Source organism: Triturus cristatus, chromosome 3_2 (genome assembly GCF_964204655.1).
Source record: "Triturus cristatus chromosome 3_2, aTriCri1.1, whole genome shotgun sequence".
NCBI lineage: Eukaryota > Metazoa > Chordata > Amphibia > Caudata > Salamandridae > Triturus > Triturus cristatus.
The window spans coordinates 86,751,261-86,777,213 of record NC_140584.1 but is presented as its reverse complement, the minus strand read 5'-3'; the positions used below and the strand labels follow the sequence as shown (position 1 = coordinate 86,777,213).

At 48.6% G+C, this 25,953-nt stretch overlaps 1 protein-coding gene across 8 annotated transcripts in view; it reads left to right on the top strand.

Annotated features, from left to right (window-relative positions):
• Positions 1-25,953, top strand: part of KALRN (kalirin RhoGEF kinase) — a 1,569,312-nt gene that overhangs the window by 1,074,103 nt on the left and 469,256 nt on the right. For all 8 annotated transcript variants that reach the window (XM_085647304.1, XM_085647302.1, XM_085647305.1 and 5 more), the window contains exon 30: positions 17,631-17,821. In XM_085647304.1, coding sequence (XP_085503430.1) covers positions 17,631-17,821 — 191 coding nt within the window. The remainder of the gene's footprint in view (positions 1-17,630; positions 17,822-25,953) is intronic.

Sequence of the window (25,953 nt, the reverse complement as noted above, 5' to 3'; positions counted from 1 at the left end):
TTTTTTGGGGGGGGGGCCTCAGTGCCTTCTCTATAGATGTACTTTGTGACCGGTGCGCATTCCATCTGCTCAGCACCCCCCCCTAACCCTGCATCAGCCATCTTTCAGCCTTAGGGCATCGACTGCCGCCAGGGGTTCTGGTTGTAGAACAGTTTGAACGAGGTCTACCCCTGACGGCCAGCTTAAGTCGATGCCAGATTTTCAGGATAACCACTCAATTTGTAAATAACTTGCATATACAGTAGTTGCTTAACAATGTATTTAATGTGACTAACATAAACATCCGGTCTAGATCTGGCCCTCCTGGACTACCGTAGGCTGTCTCTACCTCTGAGGGTTCTGCCCCTACCTCTGAGGAGTCTGTCCCCACCCCTGAGCGATAGTATCATGTAAAGCCCAGTTGGCCCCTGAGTCCCATTGCCTGGCCTTCTGGGCCGTGCCTGGGAGTTCACTGGGTCTGGCTGGTCCTCTTAGTGCTCAGGTGGTCCATAAACATGCCCGCTATTGGTCATATTTAAGTCATTGGCCCGAACGTTTGGTTACCCCAGGGGCGCATTGCTTTGGCTGCATCCTCCGTTCACGCCACAATCACCTCGCAGAGGCGCTCAGTGCCTAACTGGTGTCCCTATGACTTCCTAACTGACCCCCATCCTGTGACTGACCAGTGCTCCAGAAACCCCAAATGCCTTACCCCTACTTTCTATTAAAGGATAACATTTGGCAAAGCACCCATGGTATAGAGCATCGACCCCACAGGTCGTAAATACCGTGAACGTTTTGGGGGTTTTGTGTCAGCCCCTGAATATATTAGTACCCTCGTTTTTTGGAAATATCACCATTTTTGTTTGCATATTTTATCTTCCTATCAGCAGATCACTTGCACTGAGAAGGAAAACATCTGATTGCACATTGACCTTCACGTGTGTACTCACCGTGCCATGCCGTATCAGGGTTCTTAACTCATTACTGTCTCCAGGAGTACGCTTTATGGGTCAACCTTGCTGCCGCAGAGCCATGGGTTGCTAGGTAGTCGCAGCGTTATCCAACTGGAGTGTGACAGTAAATTACGGTATTCCCACGGATATCGCTCAAGGAGCACTGATTGTACACGGACTGGAGCTACAGGACTCACAAAGCCCGGTCCAACAGCCATGACGTGGAACCAGCCTGATCATTCCACAATGTGCTGCACATTTGTGCATATCGCAATGCAAATTTGGCATTGGTCTGTTAACGTGAACCATGGCTTACAATGCTCTTTTCCTGTGAAACGCATATGAAAGTAAAAGTGCCCAAAGGTAGTTTCCTAAAATATGCAAGGTATGAGGCTGATATGTGACTGGTTTGCCCACATTCTCCTTAAGTCCCTAGAAGAAGAAAAAGATATGATAAAGCAAATAGATTAAACTTTTAGATAGTAAAAAATCTTTTTTACCGAGCCTCACCTTCGCAGACGCAAAAACAACAGTTGATGGACAGAATGCAGAGCAATGTCATACATTCACCCCAGTACAGAGATCTGGGCTTAAATCCATCGTTTTGTTGCTCACCATGCCATCCCAGTTTGAACCCAGCCATATGCAAATCAGTCTTGACCCTGAGCCCCATGGGAACAGTCCAGCCCGAACTGCCAAGCCAGGTCCTCCCTGGACTGGAAACAAGAATCCTAGGACTGGTTTCGGGTTTCACCCCTCTTCAGCCAGGATAGCTTGATTCCAGTGGCATGGAGAGCAAGGGACCCACGTCTGGGCATACCCTTCCCACTCGGGGTGACAAATGCAAAAACAACAATTGATGGACAGAATGCAGAACAATGTCATTCATTCACCCCAGTGCAGAGGTCTGGGCCTAAATCCATCGTAAGTAAAAGTCCCCAAAGGTAGTTTCCTAAAATATGGAAGGTATGAGGCTGATATGTGACTGGTTTGCCCACATTCTCCTTAAGTCCCTAGAAGAAGAACAAGCTTTGATGAAGCAACTAGATTTAACTTTTAGATAGTAAAAATTCTTTTTTACTGAGCCTCACCTTCGCAGATAGCACTGGTACAGCACTGACCGCACTCTTCCTCTCACACATACCACGGCATGTTTATCAGCAGTGTAAGCACCCCTCAAACACACAAAACAGCTAACGCTCAGGCTGCGGCAGTTCAAGCTCACCTTTGGTTTATTGTGTCAATCTCTGCATGACCCAGCTGGAGGTTTCTGTCAAGCTCTGGAGGTCTTATCTATTTGTCCAGTGTGAGACCGGCCTCGTGGCGTGGGCCCTCCCGACCAGCAAGTCACACTACAAACACGCCGAACCTCGTGGGCACGGCCTTCCGGCTTCCGTGGACACACATCCCGAGGGCCGACCAGATCCCCAACACGCATGCCCGGCCGAGGGAGAACGAACCCCCCCCCCCCAAACCAGACCGAGAGGCGCCGACTCTGTCACACCTCTGGTCTCTCCCCCGAGGGAGGTTTCGATCGGCCACCAGGCCCCCAGTGAGCGGGCGCCTCTCCTGCTGGGCGTCTGGAGTCCCTCCCGGACACATCTGAACAGATCAAGGGGCTGAGCGACAGGAAACCCCGACACACCGCCCCCCAGGCACGAGACCCCTCTCCGCGAGGACTCCGGACTTCAAAGAGGAGGGGGAGTATAACAAGGGGTGCTGAAGGGACGAGAGGTAGAGAAGACCTGGACTGACGAGAGCCTGCTGACCTGGTCGCGGCTCGATCGCTCACCGAACAGAAGAACGCTATCCGAACTCTGAAACCACCTGAGCCCTGCTGACGCCGTCGCGGCTCCCCGAACTCTGAACCATCTGAGCCCTGCTGACGCCGTCGCGGCTCCTCGAACTCTGAACCATCTGAGCCCTGCTGACGCCGTCGCGGCTCCCCGAACTCTGAACCATCCGAGCCCTGCTGACGCCGTCGCGGCTCCTCGAATTCTGAACCATCTGAGCCCTGCTGACGCCGTCGCGGCTCCCTGAACTACGACTCTCCGGTGCCTGCTGAGTGACTCGCTGCCCGCTCCTCCAAGAGAATCGGCAGAGATTGCCGAGAGAAGCAACATCCCCTCAGCTCGAGGATTGAGAGCTGTGCGCCGGATACCTCGCAGAGACACTGATTGAAAGACTGTCCCGCTACCCCTTTTCCCATCATCACAAGATCGCTGCCGCTTGTGGCATTAATTCTGCACCTACCTGCCGGATCATAAAGATCCCTGACAACAACTGATAAAAGCTTATTACCTTATAACGACCTACTGTGTGGTGTCCCTCTATCCGAAGAGAGAGTAAGCGCAGCGCGTGCGATCCTAGGTGCGAGACCCTTCCAGGAAGGGCCTCCCTGCTCTTGCTCGGCCTAATTCTGGGAAAGGTGGGCCTCAGGGTGGTCAGGAACCCATTCCGCAGCCTCCCCGGGGAACGCCTTCCAAAATTTGGTGGCAGGCGACGGGATCCGAGCCAACACCTAGAGATCGTGCAGTAGACGGCTTACGCACCACCAAGAAGAATGGAAGGAGAAACTTCCCTAGGTGCCGCAGGCACCAACCCGAGCACGGCATTCCAAAAGGACCAGTTAGAATCGTATACGCACCGAGAACTGAAACAATTTTGCAAAGACTTTGGAATCGCTACCACCGGACTAAGCACGAAAGAGGACTTCCAGGGGGCATTAAAAACCTGGGTCGAGGCAGAAACTCCCCGGTCACAAGCAGAAGGAGAGCATCCCAACGAACCACGAAGCAGCCCGGGGAGGAACGGCGCCCCCGAGGGGGGCCTATCCCCAGAGGAACTAGCGGACCGAGAAAGAAGTCGCAACCACGAACTGGAACTAGCAAAACTAAAAATCGAAGGAGAGATAAAACTGGCTGAGAAAAAACTGGCAGTAGAACAGTTACGCCTACACGGAGAACTAGAGGAAAAGAAACGACAGAGAGAACACGAAGAAAAGAAACTCCAACTAGAGCACGAACGTATCCTAAAAGAAATCGAGCTCAAGGCTAAGAGGGCGGAGGCCCGACCCTCGGAAACCCAACCCATCTCCTCCACCGTGGAACCGAAGGTCCACATCCCCAAAGACGTGGTGAAAGAATATTATAAGAACGACGATATTCAGCAATGGTTCAAGGCCTACGAAGTCGCCATGACCTCCCACCGAGTCCCGCAGAAAGACTGGGGGGCTGGGCTGTGGGGCCGGTTCCTGAGTGAGGGGAGAGATACCCTGCTGGACCTGCCCTCCACCGTAATGAACTCCTACAGTCACATGAAAGAGGCCCTGGTAGCCAGATATGGGCTCACCCCTGAAATGTACCGGCAACGGTTTAGAGACTGCAAAAAGATACCCGGTACCACATGGGTGGAGTACGTGAACTTTTACAGCCGGGCCTTGGACGGATGGATCAAGGGCAGCAAGGTCTCCACTTTTGAGGAGCTGTTCGACCTAATCGCATGGGAACACTTGGCCGCTAATTGCTTCGTAGAACTGCGCCAGCACCTCCTGGACAGCAAACTCACAGACCCTCGGAAACTGGCCGTCGAGGCTGACCGGTGGGTGAACACCCGGACCTCCTGGGGCCCCGTGGGAAACTACGGACGCCACAATCAGGGACCCCCCCGCCAGAGGGGCGGAGGGAACCAAGGCCGGCAAAGGGAGCTCCCGGGGGGATCCCCGCTCAGCCCTCCCAGAGGACAATCTCCACCCTTTCCAGCTCCGCCTCCGGCCAGCACCGGGCCACCAGGGAGGCCGGGACCCCGAGGGAGAATCACATGTTTCCGCTGCCAACAGACCGGACACTATGCCAGCGACCCCCAGTGTCCCCTGTACCAGCGGACCGCCACCACCACCCCGCCGGCTCGACAGATGGCCTCTGTAGCCCTGGGGGAAGAGATGGAAGACTCCGAAGAATTGGAACCAGCCGCCATGGCCTTGGTCTCCCTAGGGGACCGAGAGATGGTCCCCGGAACGCCCCTGCCCGCCAACACGAAGAAGTACCGACAGCAGGTAACGGTCAACGGTCACCGCATCGAGGGGCTCTGGGACACGGGGGCGAGTGTCACGGCGGTCCATTGTCACCTGATTTCCGAGGATCAGATCCTGCCTGACGCCTTTTGCCCCGTCATATCATCAGACAATTCCGAGAGCCTCTGCCGGATGGCCCTAGTCCCCTTCGAATGGGGGGAGTCACCGGCAAGTTAAAAGTAGTGGTCCGAACCTCCCAGCCCGTGGACTGCCTCCTGGGCAACGACCTGGAGAACTCCCCGTGGGGACAAGTGGAGCGAAGGGCCCACCTCGAGATGATGGGCCTACCCGAGTGGGTGTGCGCCACCACGCGCTCGATGACTCTCCGTGCGCCTTCCTCCGAGGGGGAGAGGCCATGCCCCTGAACACCGCCACCATCCCTGAGAGCCAGGATACACCACCAGAGGCCAACGACCCCCTTCTGGATGAACCAACCACTCCGGCGAAGAATCCGGGCCTTCCGACCCCGAAACCCTGACCAAACTCGGGGACTTGCCAGAACTGGCCCCGTGGCCCTGCGAAGGGGGCCCCTCCCGTGAAGAGTTCTGCCAAGAACAATCCACCTGCCCGTCCCTCATTGGACCCCGACAACAGGCCGAGGCCCAAGCAGCAGGCGACCGGACTGGCACCCACTGGGTATACTGGGAGAACGGACTGCTGTACAGTGAACAGAAGTCGGTCGAGTTGGGATCGGCCCGAGTACTAGTAGTACCCCTACGCTTCCGAAGTCTTCTCCTGGGCCTGGCCCATGATGTACCCCTGGCCGGACACTTAGGCCAAGATAAGACCTACCAGCGACTCGTCACCCACTTCTATTGGCCCAAGATGCGAGCAAATGTGGAGGCCCACTGCAAGTCCTGCCCCACGTGCCAGGCCAGCGGAAAGAGTGGGGGCAAGCGCAAGGCTCCGCTCCAACCCTTCCCCGTCGTCAGTACCCCTTTTGAGCGGGTAGGAATCGACATTGTCGGACCACTGGACCCTAAGACCGCCCAGGGCCACCGGTTCATCCTCGTCCTGGTGGACCATGCCACCCGTTACCCCGAAGCCATCCCTCTCCGCAGCGTGACGGCCCCCGTGGTGGGCCGGGCCTTGATGGGGATCTTCTCCCGCATGGGGTTCCCCCGCGAAGTCGTGAGTGACCGGGGTACGAACTTTATTTCCCGATATAGTCCCTCTGGCAGCAGTGCGGAGTATCGTACAAATTCACCACCCCGTACCACCCCCAAGGAAACGGCCTAGTCGAGCGCTTTAACAAGACACTGAAAGGGATGATCATGGGCCTCGAGGAACCCCTACGCCGGAGGTGGGACGTCCTCCTCCCATGTCTCCTGTTCGCCTACCGGGAGGTTCCCCAAAAATCCCTGGGACTCAGCCCATTCGAACTGTTATATGGACACCCCGTCCGAGGACCCCTGAGCCTGGTCAAGGAGGGGTGGGAAGCAACCCCCCGGGGGACCCCTCCAGACGTGTTCCGATACATCTTGGCGCTCCGCAACCAGACACGAAAATTCAGGGAACTCGCAGAAGCAAACCTCGAGGCCAGTCAAGAAGAGATGAAGCGCTGGTATGACCAGAATGCTATGCTGGTCGAGTTTCAGCCAGGCCAACAAGTCGGGGTCATGGCCCCGGTGAGACCCTGCGCTCTCCAAGATAAATGGACTGGGCCCTTCAAGGTGATCGAGCGGAAGAGCCAAGTCACCTATCTCATCGATGTGCAGTCCCCGCGGAACCCCCTCCGGGTTCTCCACGTGAACCGCCTCAAGCCCCACTTTGTGCGGACCGAATTAAGTCTACTCCTGGCCACCGACGATGGGGCCGAAGAAGACACCGAGCCCCTCCCAGACCCCCTGGGGGCGAAGGAAACCGATGGATCCGTGGAGGGAGTGAGACTGTCGACCGCCCTCACAGCCCAACAGACCGACGACTGCCGCCAGCTACTAGGGCAGTTCGCGGATCTCTTCTCCCTGACACCCGGGGTCACCAGCTGGTGTGTCCACGATGTGGACACCGGAGACAGCCCGCCAGTGAGACATCGGGCCTACCGGGTCCCTGATCGGGTCCGGACCTGCATCCAGACCGAGGTGGCAAAGATGTTAGACCTTGGGGTGATTGAACCCTCCGACAGCCCCTGGGCCAGCCCGGTAGTCCTGGTTCCGAAAGCGACTACCCCGGGTGTTGCCCCCGAGCTGAGATTCTGCGTGGACTACCGAGGCCTCAATGCGGTCACCCGAGCAGACGCTCACCCTATCCCCCGTGCCGACGAACTCATTGACCGCCTTGGGGCCGCCTGCTACCTCAGCACCTTCGACCTGACCAGTGGGTACTGGCAGATTGCCTTCACCGAGGGAGCCAAGGAGCGCTCCGCCTGCTCCACCCCGGATGGGCACTACCGCTTTAGGGTGATGCCGTTCGGAATGAAAAATGCCCCGGCCACCTAGCAGCGGCTGGTGAACAGGGTCCTGGCCGGACTAGAGGGGTTCAGCGCAGCATACCTTGATGACATAGCAGTCTTCAGCTCCCAATGGACCGAGCACCTCCAGCACCTCCGTCAAGTCCTGCTGGCTCTACGCCGGGCCGGCCTCACCATCAAAGCTAGCAAATGTCAAATTGGGCACGGCTCTGTAACTTATCTGGGGCACCAGATGGGGAGTGGGCAGGTCGCCCCCCTCCAGCCGAAGATCGACGCCATCTTGTCCTGGGAACCCCCTGCAACCCAAACGGAAGTCCGAGCCTTCCTGGGCCTCACCGGCTACTACCGAAGGTTCATTAAAAACTATGGCAGCATCGCAGGCCCTCTCACAGAACTAACCTCCAAAAAACACCCCAAGAAAATACACTGGACTCCCGCCTGCCAGAAGGCGTTCGACACCCTAAAGGCCGCAATGTGCGCGGCTCCAGTACTCAAAGCACCCGACTACGCCCAGGAGTTTGTGGTCCAGACGGACGCCTCGGAACACGGCATCGGGGCAGTCCTCTCACAATACGACGACAAAGGCATAGATCAGCCCATAGCCTTCATCAGCCGAAGGTTACTGCCCCGGGAACAGCGGTGGAGCACAATTGAACGAGAGACGTTCGCCGTAGTCTGGGCCCTCAAAAAGCTACGGCCCTACCTGTTCGGAACACACTTCCGAGTGCAAACAGATCATCAACCCCTGCGGTGGTTGATGCAGATGCGAGGGGAAAACCCCAAGCTGCTACGCTGGTCCATCTCTCTCCAGGGGATGGATTTCACTGTGGAACATCGCCCCGGGACTGACCACGCCAACGCGGACGGCCTGTCCCGATTCTTCCGCTTCAGCGAGGAGAACTCCCAAGTGGATGGGTAGTTCTCCCCGCCTTTCAGCTGGGGGGGGCACGTGTGAGACCGGCCTCGTGGCGTGGGCCCTCCCGACCAGCAAGTCACACTACAAACACGCCGAACCTCGTGGGCACGGCCTTCCGGCTTCCGTGGACCAACATCCCGAGGGCCGACCAGATCCCCAACACGCATGCCCGGCCGAGGGAGAACGAAACCCCCCCCAAACCAGACCGAGAGGCGCCGACTCTGTCACACCTCTGGTCTCTCCCCCGAGGGAGGTTTCGATCGGCCACCAGGCCCCCGGTGAGCGGGCGCCTCTCCTGCTGGGCGTCTGGAGTCCCTCCCGGACACATCTGAACAGATCAAGGGGCTGAGCGACAGGAAACCCAGACACACCGCCCCCCAGGCACGAGACCCCTCTCCGCGAGGACTCCGGACTTCAAAGAGGAGGGGGAGTATAACAAGGGGTGCTGAAGGGACGAGAGGTAGAGAAGACCTGGACATATGAGAGCCTGCTGACCTGGTCGCGGCTCGATCGCTCACCGAACAGAAGAACGATATCCGAACTCTGAAACCACCTGAGCCCTGCTGACGCCGTCGCGGCTCCCCGAACTCTGAGCCCTGCTGACGCCGTCGCGGCTCCTCGAACTCTGAACCATCTGAGCCCTGCTGACGCCGTCGCGGCTCCCCGAACTCTGAACCATCCGAGCCCTGCTGACGCCGTCGCGGCTCCTCGAATTCTGAACCATCTGAGCCCTGCTGACGCCGTCGCGGTTCCCCGAACTACGACTCTCCGGTGCCTGCTGAGTGACTCGCGGCCCGCTCCTCCAAGAGAATCGACAGAGATTGCTGAGAGAAGCAACATCCCCTCAGCTCGAGGATTGAGAGCTGTGCGCCGGATACCTCGCAGAGACACTGATTGAAAGACTGTCCCGCTACCCCTTTTCCCATCATCACAAGATCGCTGCCGCTTGTGGCATTAATTCTGCACCTACCTGCCGGATCATAAAGATCCCTGACAACAACTGATAAAAGCTTATTACCTTATAACGACCTACTGTGTGGTGTTCCTCTATCCGAATAGAGAGTAAGCGCAGCGCGTGCGATCCTAGGTGCGAGACCCTTCCAGGAAGGGCCTCCCTGCTCTTGCTCGGCCTAATTCTGGGAAAGGTGGGCCTCAGGGTGGTCAGGAACCCATTCCGCAGCCTCCCCGGGGAACGCCTTCCAACATCCAGTTCTGGAGACTGCAGGCAGACTACGGAGTCAGGTTTTGGAGATCAGTTGTAGCACACATTGTCTCACTCTCTGAACACCATATTTGGTGCGTTGTCCAAAAGCTCGGTCTCTCTTAAAGTCCGTAGGCAGACTCTTGAGAATTGTCACTTTTCTGAATGTCACAGCTAGTGCATTGTGTTTAAGTTCTGAATGCCTTCTCCTGCGCATTGTGTCCTGCTCTGCCGGCCACAACTGCAGTATTCCTTAACAGCAGAGAGCTACTCCCCTTACTGGCCCAAGCTTCACTCCCACTACAGCACTGAGATTCCCAAGTAATCAACAGCTTGGAAAAGGGACTGGAATTGGAGAACTCCAAACCTGACAAACCAATTCTTCCAATTCCAAATTAAATGTATTGTAGCATTCATCTAGCGCTTACCACCTCTATCTGGGGCACTGAAGCTCTTGCCTACATGAGTAGTATGCTCCACCATGCAGGGTGTGTGGTTGCAAGAAGCTTGTCTTTGTTTTGATCCTATGTTGGTCATTGCCATGTTTCACGTGATGACCAAAGAGGAGCGGTTATTGTGTTATGGGAAGCAGCGCATAGCAGCATGATGAAATGTGACAGATAGACCACAGTTTGATGGTTTTCAGTACGCTGGCAGCTTTGTACAGCTATGCAGATCTCTTTATTGTATTTCATACGAGATTGTCCGCTTAGCTGGTTACCGCACTGTGTTGTCCAATCTGAGATTTTGTGTAAAGCTGGGGTCCTGAGCTGGCATATTTGGAAGGAGAGAGAAGTCGAGAGATCTGCTGTGAGCAAATTAGTTTGACATCCCAAATATATGTGTCTATGTGTGATATAAAGAAGCAGTTAAATTGGATGAATATGTGGGCCCGTCAGTGGTGGAATATATTAAAGTCCTCCGAAATTGGTGATAGTGAGTTCCAGAGCATGGCGGCTTGTACAGAGAAAACAGTGCCTCCTACAGATCTCTTATGTTAAGGTGGTATGATGACGCCATGACTCAACAAACAGTACTTTCCTTCCTACGTTTGTTCTCTGTTAATGCAGCCACTTCACACGTCCATATACAGACAACGTATTAAGCCTAACATCAAATGATTGGGCAGTTTGGCGTTAAGCGAAATGGTACTGCTACCTCAGTGCCTATACGCTTTGCAGAACTCATTCTGGGTCTTGCGAAACTCCTTGTTTCGGAGTCTGGATGGATTGTTAGTACCCCTGGGGTGGGCAGGGAAATGAAGTAGGGTCTGGCTGGAGGTCCTAAAGCTAGACCAGGCCGAGTGCGGACTGGACCTCCCAGACCTTACACTGTACTACTTAGCAGGTTTGCACCAATATGCAGCTTTGTGATGCCAAAAGGGTCCAATTGGGAAAAGATGTTACTGGAGGGATCGGCTGCTGTGGAAGAACTCCGCAAGTTACTTATGCGATGCCGCAGATTGCCAGTGGGTCCCCCCTTTATAGTCTCACAGGTTGCACACGCATGGGAAAGGGTGGGCGCTCACATTCTGATACGAGTGCACTATGCGAAGTTGCTCCCTATTTGGTGGTTGCCATTCATACGCATACGGAACACCGTGTATGTTTCACGTTGGGTAGATGTCAGAGAGCGGGAGATCTATTACTTTATTACTTAACACCTTCATGACGGTGGAGGAGGAAGGGTTGCCCTTTGGCATATGTGTGGGGCAATTTATACAATAATCAAGTGTGTCTCACATGGTCTGGGAGCTATGGAAGACCTTACCTGATGAACCCAGTGAATTGAACATTCGGTGAGTGATGTTGTACCCCGGATCCACTAGGGGTATCATTTCCTGGTTGTGTGCTTCATTATAGAACTATAGGCAGACAGATGTAACGTCAGCGCGAGATAAGTAGAACGGGGACCTAGAGTCACCCCTCTTGGAGGGAGAGTGGAGACATGCCCTGGCACAGGTGCAGTAAGTGGCTTCTAACATCTGATTTAAGGTGACACAATACTACTACCTACATAGAGCGTACCTGGCACCGCAGCATCTGCATAGGGTGCTTCCGACACGCTCTGCTGGATGTGTGAGATGCAGGATGTCCCTGGTTGACATTACAAACGTCACATGGTCATGCCAAGGAGTGAGACCGTTTTGGGAGGAAATATTGTGGGAGCTGCAGAGAGTAACCAGTGAAAAAGCTGAACTAACAGCACACATTGCCTACTGGCACTGTTGCTACTCCCTAAATAAGGTATCAGGATGAGATACAGGTTTGCCCGGCTGGGTCTGGTACTCGGAGGATGACGCATTTCAATTCACTGGGTAAGCCCAGCGCCAGTAAATGGAGGGCTGATTTACTGAAATGGGCAGTGGGTGATGAGTGTCGGCTCGATGGTCCGCTCAGATGGTAATGGTAAAGAGATCTGGGGCGCAATGGTAGATCTTCTGGGAAAGGACAGGGAGGCGATAGATGGTGGCTCTGTCCTGAGCTCACCAGAGGCTGTGACTGAGGCTGCCGACACCGTGGTTGAGTCTGAATTGAATCCTGGCGGTCCCATGGCATCCCCACATTATCTAGTGATGGCCAAATTACTTTAATGACTAGATGGCTTAGTGGTGTGATAATGACGTGCGAAGGTTGGGTGGTTGGAGTATACCGCGCTGTCGAGAGAGTCCTTCCATCCCACCTCCTCCTTGCCCTGTTCCCCAACCGATGGTTTGTAACGGATGTGCCAGTGGTCGTATATGCGTGCTTGTGTGTTGCCTCCCTGTCTCACTCGCCTGCCCCCCTCCTCCACGAGCTACCTCTCCCCCTGGCCACCTCCCCTTCACTTCGGCGGAGGCAGAGCACCCATAATGGACAATCCCACCGCTTTGGGGAACAGGACATTACTATGCTGCAGATCTGTTTGATTGATTTCTGGCTTAGGGCGTCACCCTGATGGTTCAATTTAAATAAAAAAAGAACAAAAACATTTGTATGCAAGTAACGCTTGCAAATGTGAATAAGGACATATTTCGGTAACCAAATAAAGCATTCAAAAGTCTCAGAGTAAGTAGCAAGATTTTAATGGCAGTCCTATAATCTTCAGCACTATGCCCTGCACGAACAGCAGTGGAACCTTTGACGGTCATGATGTGAAGCTGCGTCTAAACTCCCATTCATTTTCCATTTTATTGGCTGCCGATAAAGTTGTTTTCCCCAGGTGTCACTAAAGGGACACTGTCAAAGTGTGGAGTACCCTACTTTTGTGTAAGCTCCATAGCACACCAGGGTGCTTGTCAACGTCCCCTGTGAAAACCATAGTGAAATTCCCCAAGAAACCAGGATCTTTAAGTGGGTTATTTGTTGCTGGATAAATAAAGCTGAAGCCTTTTTTTTGCAAGAAGAATGCAAAGCTGTGTGCTGTTCAAAGTGGACCTCTGGTTGCGAACAGAGTAACAATCTATGCGCAGCAGATTCTAAGTGGACCTAGAGCTGCAAAGCTCATTTCGAAGGCTGTCAGCCTCTGAATGTTACCGCAGCGCCTGCATTTTTAGGTCTCGGCCTGACGTAAGCAGCGCATGCTCTGCTCTCATCGTACAAGGCTTCTTGGAATCGATACAATTCCAGAAGTCGTCCCAGCTCTGCCTTCAGCTTACATTCGTGCGCGTCGTTTGGCGTCATGAATTATGCCAAAGGCAGTGCAATGATTGCACTGAAGGCATGTCAATCCTTCCTTGTTGCCACCCTGTCTCCTTTTAGACATGCCCACCGGGATTGGATCTTTTACCAGCGGCGTTAGACTATTGCCTTTAGTTACAGGGGATGCACTATTTGTTTCCCCTTCCGCCTGTCTATCTCAGAGACACGTTACTTAAATGTTGCTGTCATCCAGAATACCAATCTCTCGCCCTGTTTTCCTCTTCTTTTGATTTCGCCTCTTTTCCTTTCAGTTCCTGTCACGCTATAATGTTGTCTATCCCCCTTCCCTCTACATCAGTCCCACAAACGGTTATTTTATTAACGTGTGGTATGCATTTTTTTAAATTTAACGTTCTGTGCTCTCTGAGGAATTTCCTGTTGCTGACCAGACTAAGAGTTGGTTGCCGTGTCAATGATGTGGCTACAAATGTACATGGCACTAGTGCACTTAAAGGTACCGCTGTGGGGCTTGTTTGTGTTTACTCCCAAGCCGCGTCATTCGACGTAAACCCCAGCCAAGGCACAGTTGTGCTCAGTTAAATAGTAGCCCCCCCCCATCTTCTCCCCCATCCATTAAGCAACCCTGCCCCTCCCTTTTTTGGCCTGGCTGTCCTTTCACTTCCGCTCTTTTCTTTTAGAGCTGCTGCCCTGGGGCAGTGACACAGATGTCCCTCGGAGACAGAGGCGTGGTTTCATCTTCAGAGCCTGTCTCTCTCTACCTCTCTACCTCTCTCTACTACTCACTCTACAATTCACTCTCTACTACTCACTCTACAATTCACTCTCTACCACTCAATCTGTACTACTCATTTTCTACTACTCACTTTCTACTACTCACTTTCTACTACTCACTCTCTACTACTCACTCTCTACTACTCACTCTCTACTCTCTACTACTCTCTCTCTACTATCTACTACTCACTCTCTACTACTCACTATCTACTACTCATTCTCTACTACTCACTCTACCACTCGCTCTCTGCTACTCACTCTACCACTTGCTCTCTACTACTCACTCTCTACCACTCGCTCTCTACTACTCACTCTCTACTCACTCTCTACTACTCACTCTACTAACTCTATACCACTCACTCTCTACCACTCACTCTCTACCACTCACTCTCTACCACTCACTCTCTACTACTCTACTAACTCTATACTACTCTACTCTCTACCACTCACTCTCTACCACTCACTCTCTATCACTCACTCTCTACTACACTACTCTACTACTCTCGCTACTACTCACTCTACTACTCACTCTACTACTCACTCTCTACTACTAATGCTCTCTACTACTGCTCTCTACTACTCACTCTCTACTACTCACTCTCTACTACTCACTACTACTCACTCTCACTCACTCTCTACTGCTCTACTCTCTACTACTCCACTACTCACTCTCCACTACTCACTCTCCACTACTCACTCTCCACTACTCACTCTCCACTACTCACTCTCCACTACTCACTCTCTACTACTCTCTACTACTCACTCTCTACTACTCACTCTCTACTACTCTCTACGACTCACTCTCTACTACTCACTCTCTATTACTCTCTACTACTCACTCTCTACTACTCACTCTCTACCTCTCTCTCTACTACTCTCTACCCCTCTACCGCTGTACCTCTATGTCTACCTCTCTACCCACACACACATATATATATATATATATATATGTATGTATGTTACCTACTGGCGGTAGAGAGTAGGTAGTTATAGTTAGGACCTATTATCCATAGGAAATCCGACACATTCTATGTGGAATAACTTTGTCGCCGGTTGACGAATCTTCGCGAAATTTTCAAAACTGGTGGGACGCTCCGGTCCGCTCCTATCCTGAAAGTCTCGGGGTGATTCGTCAAGCAGGGGCCGAGAAAAAAGGGGGGGGGTCCCAAAACGTGTTTTCCCCATGCAATTTTCCATAAGAACATTTAATTGCAGCTACGGCCCGAACTGCTGAACGGAATTACACCAAATTTGGCAAAGATGTAGCCCTTGGTTCACACTCGTGTTGTTTGGTTAAATGGTGTAAATCCGTTCAGTAGTCGCTGAGAAAATCAAATATATCTATGGCCTCGGAGGATCCGCGCACCCTATGCACACCCAGCGCGCACCCTCCCGATCACGAGCTGCATGCTAATTGGCTGTCAACACTCCAAACCAGGAAGTGTTGGCAGCCATTTTGTGCCTCGGTAGAAGCGAGGCTCAAGAAATCAGTGTATCAAGTGTGCAAAACGTATAAAGGGGTCAGGGTAGTTGTAGACCTGCTTAGGGGGTCCCCAATTTTTTTTTTAAACGGCAAAATGTGCGCAGGGTGCGCGGATCCTGCCATAAAGAAAACGAAGCGTGGGCTTCCGCGCTTCTTTAATAATTAGCCCCCGGGGGCCAAATCCCGGGGGCAAAAATATTAAATTTGATGGGGGGCCCAGAGGGGCCCCGGGGACCACCACCCCCTGGGGCTACAAAATAAATGGGTGGCGGGGCTCAAAGGCATTACCCCCCCGGGGACCGCTACCCCCGGGGCTTTCAAAAACATGGGTGGGGGGCTCAAAGGCCCCCCCCCCAAGCCTCCAGGGACCACCGCCCCTGGGGCTTTTTACATGGTTTCAGGGGCGTTATAGTTAGGAATATAGTTAGGAATTAGCGTTTTAAAAACCTTAGAAATTCACTGAAAAAACCATAGGTTTTAGGGAAAGTTATAGTTAGTTGGATATTTCACTCGTACAAAACCAGTGGAATTCTCCCGTTATAGTTAGTGCTGCTAACTATAACTCGCACCTCCGCAATGCACTGCTGATGACGTCACATATTGCATCACTCATGACATGGTCAGTGACATCACTGATGACATCATCCAATGAGTGTGTGTTTCTGTAAAGTTGAAATATGTTTAATATATATAGGGAAAGGCGTATTGAAGAATGAGTGGGTGTATAAGTGTCTGAATGGTTGATTTAGTAGGTGCGTGACTGACTATAAGTGAGTGATTAAACGTATCATACATATATATACATCTGCATATATATATAAATACAAATATAAATGCAAATATAAATGCATCACATATGCATGTTATGTACATGAAAGTTTGAAAAACACTAATAAAAGCAAAGCTAAAAAGCCACCTAATTACAAACAGAATTGCTTTAACATAAACGAGGGTGAGACCTATTGCATTTTCAATGCTTGTTTGTAATCCAGCGGAGGCTGGCAACTGTCCCTTCAAAGTCCCACCCTGAGGATGCAGCCCTGCTGCATGCATGGATGGGGAGTACAGGACGAGGGGAATGATGTGCAAGTGTTTTGTAAGGTGCTTAACGATACAAGCACAATAAGTACAAGGGCCCAAAGTTTGATAGAAGCCCTCAGCAGGCACTACAGAATGCCATCTCTGCAGTGTAACACAGCTGACTAGTTTTGATTCCTCTTCCTGCTTCATTCTTCCGTTTCCTGTCTTTTGCAGCTTCTTTTCCCATCTAAACTTTTTCCATTTGTCACTCTTTTCCTTTGTTTCTCTTCCTCTTTTTGCTCCCTTTTCTGCTGTTCTGCCTCTGACTCTGGGTCAGAGTCTGACGATGAAATAGAAGTCCTGGTCCCCAAAAATGTGCACGGTGCCCACCACCTGCAATGCTAATGTTATTGGGTTTATTATTTCACTAGAACCCATAATGTCGTTCCAGGAGCATAGTGCATGTTTACTTGACAGTATGTATTCTCCATGAATCGTGCACCTCGATTATTTATCAGTTCACATGATCCTTTGTGCTAAAGAAGAGCTTTCTAGGCCACGTGGATGAGAAGGAAGTGAAAGGGAGAGTTGGTTAGTGCCTTCATAAAGGAAATGAGTGCCGAATGAGGTCAAATATGGGGGGTTGGGGATCACATTTCCAGAGGTTGGGCACCTCGCCAATGGCACAGTTGTCTCTACATATTAGGAATAAAGCGAGTGGTGAAGTGGATGTCTAGTGGGGTCTACTATGCAGTTATGTACATGGATATTTTGTCACTACAGCAGGGTCGTTGATCCTGCTCCCCCCTCTCTATTGTGTGTAGATTAGTTCCTGCAGTTATTTTTTTTATCATTATTTGTCATATTGTCCTGGTATATGTACTGATGAACAGGTTAACGCCCTTGGTTGTGTAGTGTTGTATGGCGTTGATCTCTTTCTTTAGAGAAGTTGTGCCATTACTAATCGCCATATCCCCGGCTCCCTGAACATTTTTTTGTACAAATGTGCACCCTCTTACTGGGCTCTAATTGCCTTATTCAGAGGTATAAAGTGAATCCCCTGTATTTTGGATCATGAAAACGTGTTCTCTCCTTGCTAAGAAGCTTCCCTTTTCTTATCTTTATTTTGGGTTGTGTTTCTCAATTGCTCATGGGAAATTTTAAATCTATGCTTCTTTCAGGATTTGATGAAAATTTTGATGTCCAGGGAGAACTGATCCTTCAGGACTCCTTCCAGGTCTGGGACCCCAAGTCTTTAATTCGAAAAGGGCGGGACAGGCACCTCTTCCTGTTCGAGATCTCCTTGGTTTTTAGCAAAGAGATCAAGGATTCTTCAGGGCACACAAAATATGTTTACAAGAACAAGCTGCTGGTAAGTGAATGAGAAATAGTGACAGCCATACTTGCGTCTGTGAACGTCAATTTTGTTTACCTTTTAGAAAATGTATGTCATGCTTCATTGGTTCAACCAAAACTCTTCTGAAATGACCTGTTCTAGCTCCTTAATTGTGCCTACTACACATTTACAATTCCTCGTAAACACTCTTATGTGTTCTCTTCAGTAGTAATCTGCTCTAAAATACAGCTTAAAGAAATGTATGGAACTTTGTAATTTTATTCATTCAATTGTAAAAGATTTCAGACTAATCTTGAAGATGCTTTCCCTACACCATTGCTGTTTTACAGAAACTCCTACACCACACATGGGTCTTGGTGTCAGTGCTCCATGATTCTCTCGCTGGTTAAATGCCTAGCTTCTGTTTGTGTTAGTGTTCTTGATGCAAATTCAGGATGTGTCTTTTACCAGAAATGATCTGCCAGCAAACTGCACCTAAAGTGGAGCAATTGGCATTCACTATGAGGATAATTTTATCATTGTTTGCAAACGACTTCAAAGTTGGGCAATTAATTTTACATTTTTAAAGCAAAAAAAAAGTTTTTTCATTTAACCATTCATATTTCCCCCTCTTTTGAAGTAAGATTTTTAAAGGAGCTGTCAACATTGAAGTAATATATATATATAAAAATCTAAAATCATATTCACACAGCCCTAAGAGCAACCTCAAATGATCTTTTTAGTAGGTTGAGTGACTCAGGCTCTTGCAAAAAGTTTTCTTTGGTAATATTTTATATCCTGAAATCTTGTAAACCACTTGTAAACCAAATGTTTCAGCTCAGAAGACCAAAATGTTTTCTTTCCCAGATGAATTGTCCTCCCTTTCTCATTAACAGTATTTTTCCTAATCATTCGTTATGATGCTCAACAGTCTTTGCATAGAAGAAGATGATAACTTCATAAATAACTACACCCTCAACCTCTCCAAATAATGTATACACCAGACTAGTTGTAAAAAAAAAATTATGCTGCAGATGGCAAGCCAGAAGATATTCTAGTATATTTGTATGCCTCTACTGGTGTTTTGAAGTTCATGACATTTCTTGACTTGAAGTCTGTTCAGTTTGGTGGCAAGTTAATCTTCAATCTAGACTACTCTATTGCTTCAAAGGTAAACATACTTCCATATGTTAGTCACATGATAGCTGGGAAAGTCTAATTATAAATGCCATCTCAGATGCTAAATTTTAGATGCATAACAGAATCTGAATGCCCATCGGATTATGAGAGATTTATGTAAAAAAGTGGATCAACCATAAGTGTAAATACATGTTTCAAAATAAATTATGAAGAAGTAATAAAGGAACTAATTGATCACCCATAAGTATAAATTCATAATATTCTATTGCATTTATCAAGCACTTACTACGCCTGACGAGGCGTCAAAACTCTTTTTCCGAGAGTAGCGCGCTACTCTGGAACCCATAAAGGATTAGTTGTGAATTAGAGTGAAATATGAAAGAAATTATTACTTGACTTCCCACACATTTGCTCTGTGTAAAACGACTTTCTTTTACTGTTATTGCTTGGGCAGAGGGCTAATTTCAAGTATCTCTCTAATCCTAGTGTGTGCATCTAAGTTTGCCTACTCCAGCGTGTATAATTTTTAGGTATGTTGTACGTAATTAAGACTACTCTTCACCAAACCTGTCGGTATTGTCTTCTGTGTCTCTCCTTGCCTCACTGTTGTTTTCTATGATGGGGTCCTAATACTCTTCACAGCACAGAAGCAGCAACCTTTGTCTGAACTACACTTTCTAACCTGCAGTCAAGAATTTCTGTTAGCATTAAAAAAACTATTTTTCGTGTAGTACTTTATGCCATAACAGTTGTTGTTGTTAAGCACTGTAAATAAAAGGAATTAGTCTCAATCAATTTAATGTCACTCAACAAATTGATCTTAAACGTCAGATAGGCTGAGTTGGTTCCCAGTCATGACAGATGGTGGATGTGAGTACTCAACTCTTGAGTCATGTTGCCAACTTACTCATAATGTGTTCATGATAAATCTTCCTACATTACCACACCTGCTGTGCTACAACTACTCAAGAAATAGAGAGCTTGTTTTTTCAATATACCAAACACCTCTGTTTTTATGCCTTCTGCAAACCCTCTTCCCATAATATCACCAATCAGCCTGCCCCTTTTATGCAGCACATGTCTCTGCTGGCATTGTGTTTTTTCTGGACCCCACACTGCATTACAAGTTAACAACAAATTGTGCCCAGCTGAACTTGCATTTGTAACACTGGTCATTTCTGCAAACACAAATACACCCAGGGCTGACATAAGTAATTCGGTCTGGTGTCTCATGCAAATGCCTGCTCTGCACAATGAACTCCGCACCCTAGCACAAAGATCTGAGACCCACACATGGCTGCTGAGCAAAGGTCTATGGCCCAAACAAAGACCATGTGGCCTCTTATTTGTCACCTTCGAGTCCACAGCAAGAACTGGATTAATCTTTCCTTATAAATGAAGGGCCACATTCACATCCATGACCATTGAATAGAAGTGATCCCACAGCAACAAAGATTAATAACATTAATAGACTTGTCCAAATCCCAGAACAATGAGAACCGACTGAAGATGAACTTCCTTGGTTTTTAACATGGAGGAGATAAAGAGGGTTCTAGGGGAATAAGGTAGCCTTGAGGCTCCCTGTCCGATAGGGTACCTCTGTACGTTTTCTTGGAGCACCAGGACCTATGGGCACCACTTTTGGTGGTCGTGCTTGATGCCATAGTTAACATTGGTCCATTGGCATCTTGGAACCAATCAGTAATTATGCCATTATATAACAAGCATTTGTAATGCAATAGGTCTCGCATTTAAGAGAGTTTGAGCTATTGGCTTTGTAAATGACAATAGCATAAATTCTTGCAAGCTCTCCGGACTTGGATGGACCCCCGTGCGTCTTTCGATTAGTACAGAAGACAATTGTGAAATTACAGGAGGAAAGATTCCCTCGCGCTTAGATATTTTGGCAGTCAGAAATCTTGAAGACTACCCGCACCAACTAAAAACGTCTAGATTCACGATTTTAAACAAGTATCGTGAAAACTCTAAAGATTCAGAAAGAGTCTTTGCTATGCAATAATTGTCCTGAAGATGGTCTGACGGATTGACACCACCGAAGACCGAAACGTCGACTATACCATCTATTTTCAAATTATTTGCTATGCACAGTTGATTATTTTTCTCAATAATGAGATTGGTCTCTGTCCAAACCATGATGGAATAGATGTTTTCTTGATGAAATGTGGATCTGATGTAACCCTTTTGTTCATGAAATATTGCTCAAACTATTGTTTCACCTGTACTCCTTTTTATCTTTGATGGATATACAAAAAGAATTGTGTTTAATTCACAAATCTGAATCCCCGTGTGTTTGTTTATAGCTGATGATTAGATCAGTTGATTGACCTCACTTTGGTGTTAATTCGTCTAAATACACCTACCAATTAAGTTTGTTGAAATATACAAGCAAACAGTTTGTTTCAAACAAAATACTTTATTTTGTAAAGGCGCCCCATACCACGGTTTCACTTAAATAGCTGCCGCGGACCTATCTTTAGATGCGGCTCATCTAAAGAATGGGGCGTGGCCTCTATGTGAAAGCGCCGCATGGGGTTTTTCTCAACAAAACAGAAGAGAAAAAAAGAGGGAATAAACCATGCGCCTGCGTTCGGCAGCCACAAATAAAACAAAGGCGCAGCCGCCACTGTGGCGTGCTGTGCTATTAAAAAAAATATTAATAATAAAGCTTTAGGAGAGACTGCGTCTTGCCTGCAACAGCAGGCAAGTGAAAACCATTGAAAGAAATAGTGCTCGGAGGCTAAACAAAAAAGCCTACCGTGTAACAACACTAGTAAGAGGGCCAGTCCTTATGATAGGTTACAAGATGGGACAAGGCAGTACAAAGGAGGGACTATTAAGCCTATGGACCAATGAAAAGCCACAGTTTATAAAGGACAATGACACAAGCCAATGAAAATTATGGGTCGAGAGTGGGCGGACCTTCATGCATCGCAGAGCAGCGCATGTGCTAACCAGGCTTGACCTAAAAAGGGCGATAAGTCGAGTCCCAGAAATGATAGGCCTATCTCGTTGCTTGACTCCACTGCAAAATTAATGGGGCGCATAATGTTACATAGGTTGGAGGAGTGGGCATAATCGAACAACATTCTGGCTGACACGCAACACGGTTTTAGGAAGGGTTATGGCACGATAGACCAGTGCTTAAACTTAAGCATGATGATAGGCAAGTGCATGGTAGTGAAGAAAGGTTCCATTTAGATGGCCTTTATGGATCTTACAGTCGCGTTCAATGTGTTTCTCATTCTAAACTGTGGTCTATTATGGCTAAGATGTACATTGAAGGCCCCATTATCACTTTTATAAGAGAGATATACTCTGGTGCTTCTGCCTGTGTGCACTTTGGCTGGAACGGTGATTGCACTAAGCACTTTAAGATTGAGGGGTGTGTAAGACAGGTATGTGTCTTAGCCCCTTTTCTGATTCCCTTGTAAACTAATAGATTAGAATCAGTTTTGGTCGGGAGGTCTAGGAATGTTCCTCTGTTGCAAAGCCATCCTGTGCCCTGGGCACCCCCAACTTTTTGCTGACTGGTACTGGTGGTAACTGACTCTGACTGACCCTGGGCTCTGCCTAACCAGGCCCAGGGCCAGTGCCAAGCTGAAAGGAACATATTTGAATACAGTTAAAACACCTAACATACACTAGAGTACACCATGGTATGGTGGGGTACCCCTGTAATTGGCATGACCTACCCCATAAGCCCCTAGTATATAATAGGGCAGTGGATTGAAACTACCTAGAAGTCCCCAGTACCCTGGGGCATGGCAGCTTAGAGGCCAGCAGCTTTTTCTGCACTGCTGAATCCTGAGGTCAGTTTAAAAACAGCCCTGGGGGCTAGGACTGCTTTTAAAAAGTAAATTGTGCCCAAACTCGCCTTTGGTTGTCGGGGCACTTAAAAATGGATAACCTATAATGTTTTGGCATATTAGGGACTCCCAGGGTCTCCCCTAGGTATCCCCAGGGTGGAGGGTCAGATATATATACGGTACACCCTTATAAAATGAGTTTTTATATGCCTGGGTAAAGTGAAATTTCACATTTCACTCCCCACATTGTGGTAAAGGGCTGCTCAAATTCGAGTTTGATGCTAGGAGCCCTGTGGAAGGAGGATCTGCAATATTTCTGCAGATTCAGAACCCCTAAAGTCTCTCCTAGTTGCACAGGGGGTGGGGGTCCTGTGGAAATTAGGGAAATACTTAATAAAATAGGTTTTTATAAGAACTGGTGCTAGAAAACTGGCCCAAGTCATTTTCCCCATTGCAAATCCCAGGCCCTATAGGTTAACATTGCAGGAAGTTATTAAATAATAACTACTGATAGGAAGGAGATAGAGCTACAGTTCAAAGGCTTCTCAGAATAGTAGTGCTAAATCCAACAATATCATATTGTTGAATTTCTCCTAAAGTGTACATAAAGGAAGTTATAAGACTTTCTTGTTTGCAAGTCCAAATTCAGCCTTCCAAAAGTCTGCCCTGATTGGTCAGAGTTAAGTGGATTAGCCAGGCTGCTTGAAGAGGTGATAAAGAGCCCCTGGGGTTACCAGCTCTACTGGGAGGGCAGTGTGTTGGAAAATCAGCCATTATGGATTTGGAAGATTTGATGCACTCTGGGACAAAATAATGCCACACTCTACAGGATGTGGTCATCACCTTGAGGAGTTACCCTGCTCCCATTGGTCAGGAGTGACCGGCTGCTTGACCCAGAGAATTTTGAATAAGTATCTGAGAGGGGCAGAGCCCTCCGGATCTGCTGCTTGAAACTTACTGAAGTAAGAAGTGCCCTGCTGAGAAGTTTTGCTGTGCGAAGATTTCTAAGGCCTGACCTCTAAAGACTGCACCAACTGAAACTGCAGCCCTGTGGATTACCTTGCTGCAAAAGGACTAAAGAGTGTACTCCCTGCAAGCTACAGGTTAACAGAGCTCACCTGGATATCCCCACAAAGAATTCCCAGCGTGGAGTACCTGTGGATTTGTAAGGGTTTTGTTCAAGTGGATTGCGGAATTGAAGTTTCACACTTTCAAGGACCCTCTTGGAGATTCCAGAACCTCGGATTGTGTGTTGGATACTTTCGGACCCGCAAGCAGAACTTCAGGAAAGAGTTCTAACTGGACTCGCCTGCTGGAGAAGGCGGCACAACACAGTGATGAGATATTCTCCAGAACAATTTCGAAAGGTGTGTCCCTTACAGAGAAAACGAAATGACTAAAAGTGGCACTGTTGGTTTCTAAGCACTAGAAAGTGACTTATCTTTAAAAATTAATATCTCTGGTTCCCTACAGTGGATTTCTTTTCGTTTTGGTGTCATTTAAAAGATAAAAATATTACCTATTTTTATAAATTGGTGTTGGATTTTTATTTGGTGTTGTGTCTTAATTATTTACTGAAACTGTGTTTTTAAATGCTTTACATACCCGTCTTTGAAGTTAAGCCTGCATGCTCGCAGCCACGTTACCAAGGGTTGAGCATAGGAATACTTTGCTAAGACCTGTGCTGAGTCCTACCATGTGTTAGTAGCCTTATTGCCAGTGGCAGACCTACATTTGCCGCTACCAATAACACACTTTCCAACATCCTCCTATTAGATCATGCCCCCTCCATTTACCCTCCTATGCAGATGATGCTATGCCCATAGCATAAACCAGTCAAGCTCTACAGCGTCTCATAGAGGACTATGCAACCATTATGAGGGAGTTTGACCTCCAGGTGAATGAAAGTAAATCTTTCACTCTTGTATGTGGGAAACGTCCCAACCAGCGGCCTGTATTTCATATTGGAAATTGTAGGGTGGAAGAGGGTGAGACCTTTTCTTATCTGGGTATCTTATTCGATTCTAAGTATTTGTGGAAAAATATGGTTGCAAACACGGCTTTGACTTTAGAAAAAAACTATACTAGCCTTGTCCAACCTTACAAAGAAACTTGGATCGCAACCCATACCGGAGATTCTGTGCATTTACGCAGCGAAGTCCGTTACCACAGCTACCAATGAGGTGACGCTCTGGGGCATGGCAGATGTAGGTGAGATTCAGCGAATTGAGAGTACATTTATCAAGAAGCTTTTAGCCTTACCCGATCCTGTCTAAATATAAGGTTTTATAATGAGCTGGGTGTGCCTCATATTACAGATATAATTAAGTTGGCACCAGTATTTCTCTGGCACTCGATGTGGGCGAGGGAAAAGGTTGTATTAAATCAACAGATCCTGCATGATTGTATAAACTTAAAGCATGCCCTAGCGATTCCCTGGTTAGCATATGTAAAATGTTCTTTGGAGGAAATGGGGATGCCCGAAATAGTTTAATACTCCTACCACCTGTTTGACATAAGTGTGATTGGAGGAGGTATTCTTCGCTACGGCTACTCTCAAAAGAAGTATAAAGCTAATATACAGAAACATGCTGTTATTCACTACAATGCTCTTCCTATTTGACCTGACTTGCAGTCTTATTTAATATTAATTAAGATCTTGCAGCATCGTTTTATTCTCACTTGGCTTCGCTTGAATTACCTCCCGTTAATGGGTTTTCCTCCAGATTGTTACTCATCGCAAGAGCTCGAGCTTTCTGTATGCCACAGCGTGTCCACACAGACTATCTTGCACCGTATGTTTTTTTGTACGTTTTATTGTTACCTGAGGCAGAACTTTATTGTTCCACTTATGCGCTGGTCACACGGAAATTGTACTGTAGATGTAAATCCGTATTTGTAAAGCGCAAACTACTCACCCTTACGGGTTTCAAGGCGCTGGGGGCCGTCGTGGAAATTAAGTGAGCTATTGCCCAGGGTCACATAGTGCTGACCTGAGCTGCCACCGGAGCCGGGGATTGAACTGTGAACCCTGTGCTCCGAAGTCAGCTGCCCTGCCCGCTGCTCCACACCACCACCACAAATTGTGAATCACATGAGACAATTAAGAATGGTCCTAGTGTTTTTTTACGAATTATGTGCTTTTATGTTTAATTTGCTATTATTAATTTTTTTTAGAAGTTGTAAGACCCGTGAACTATT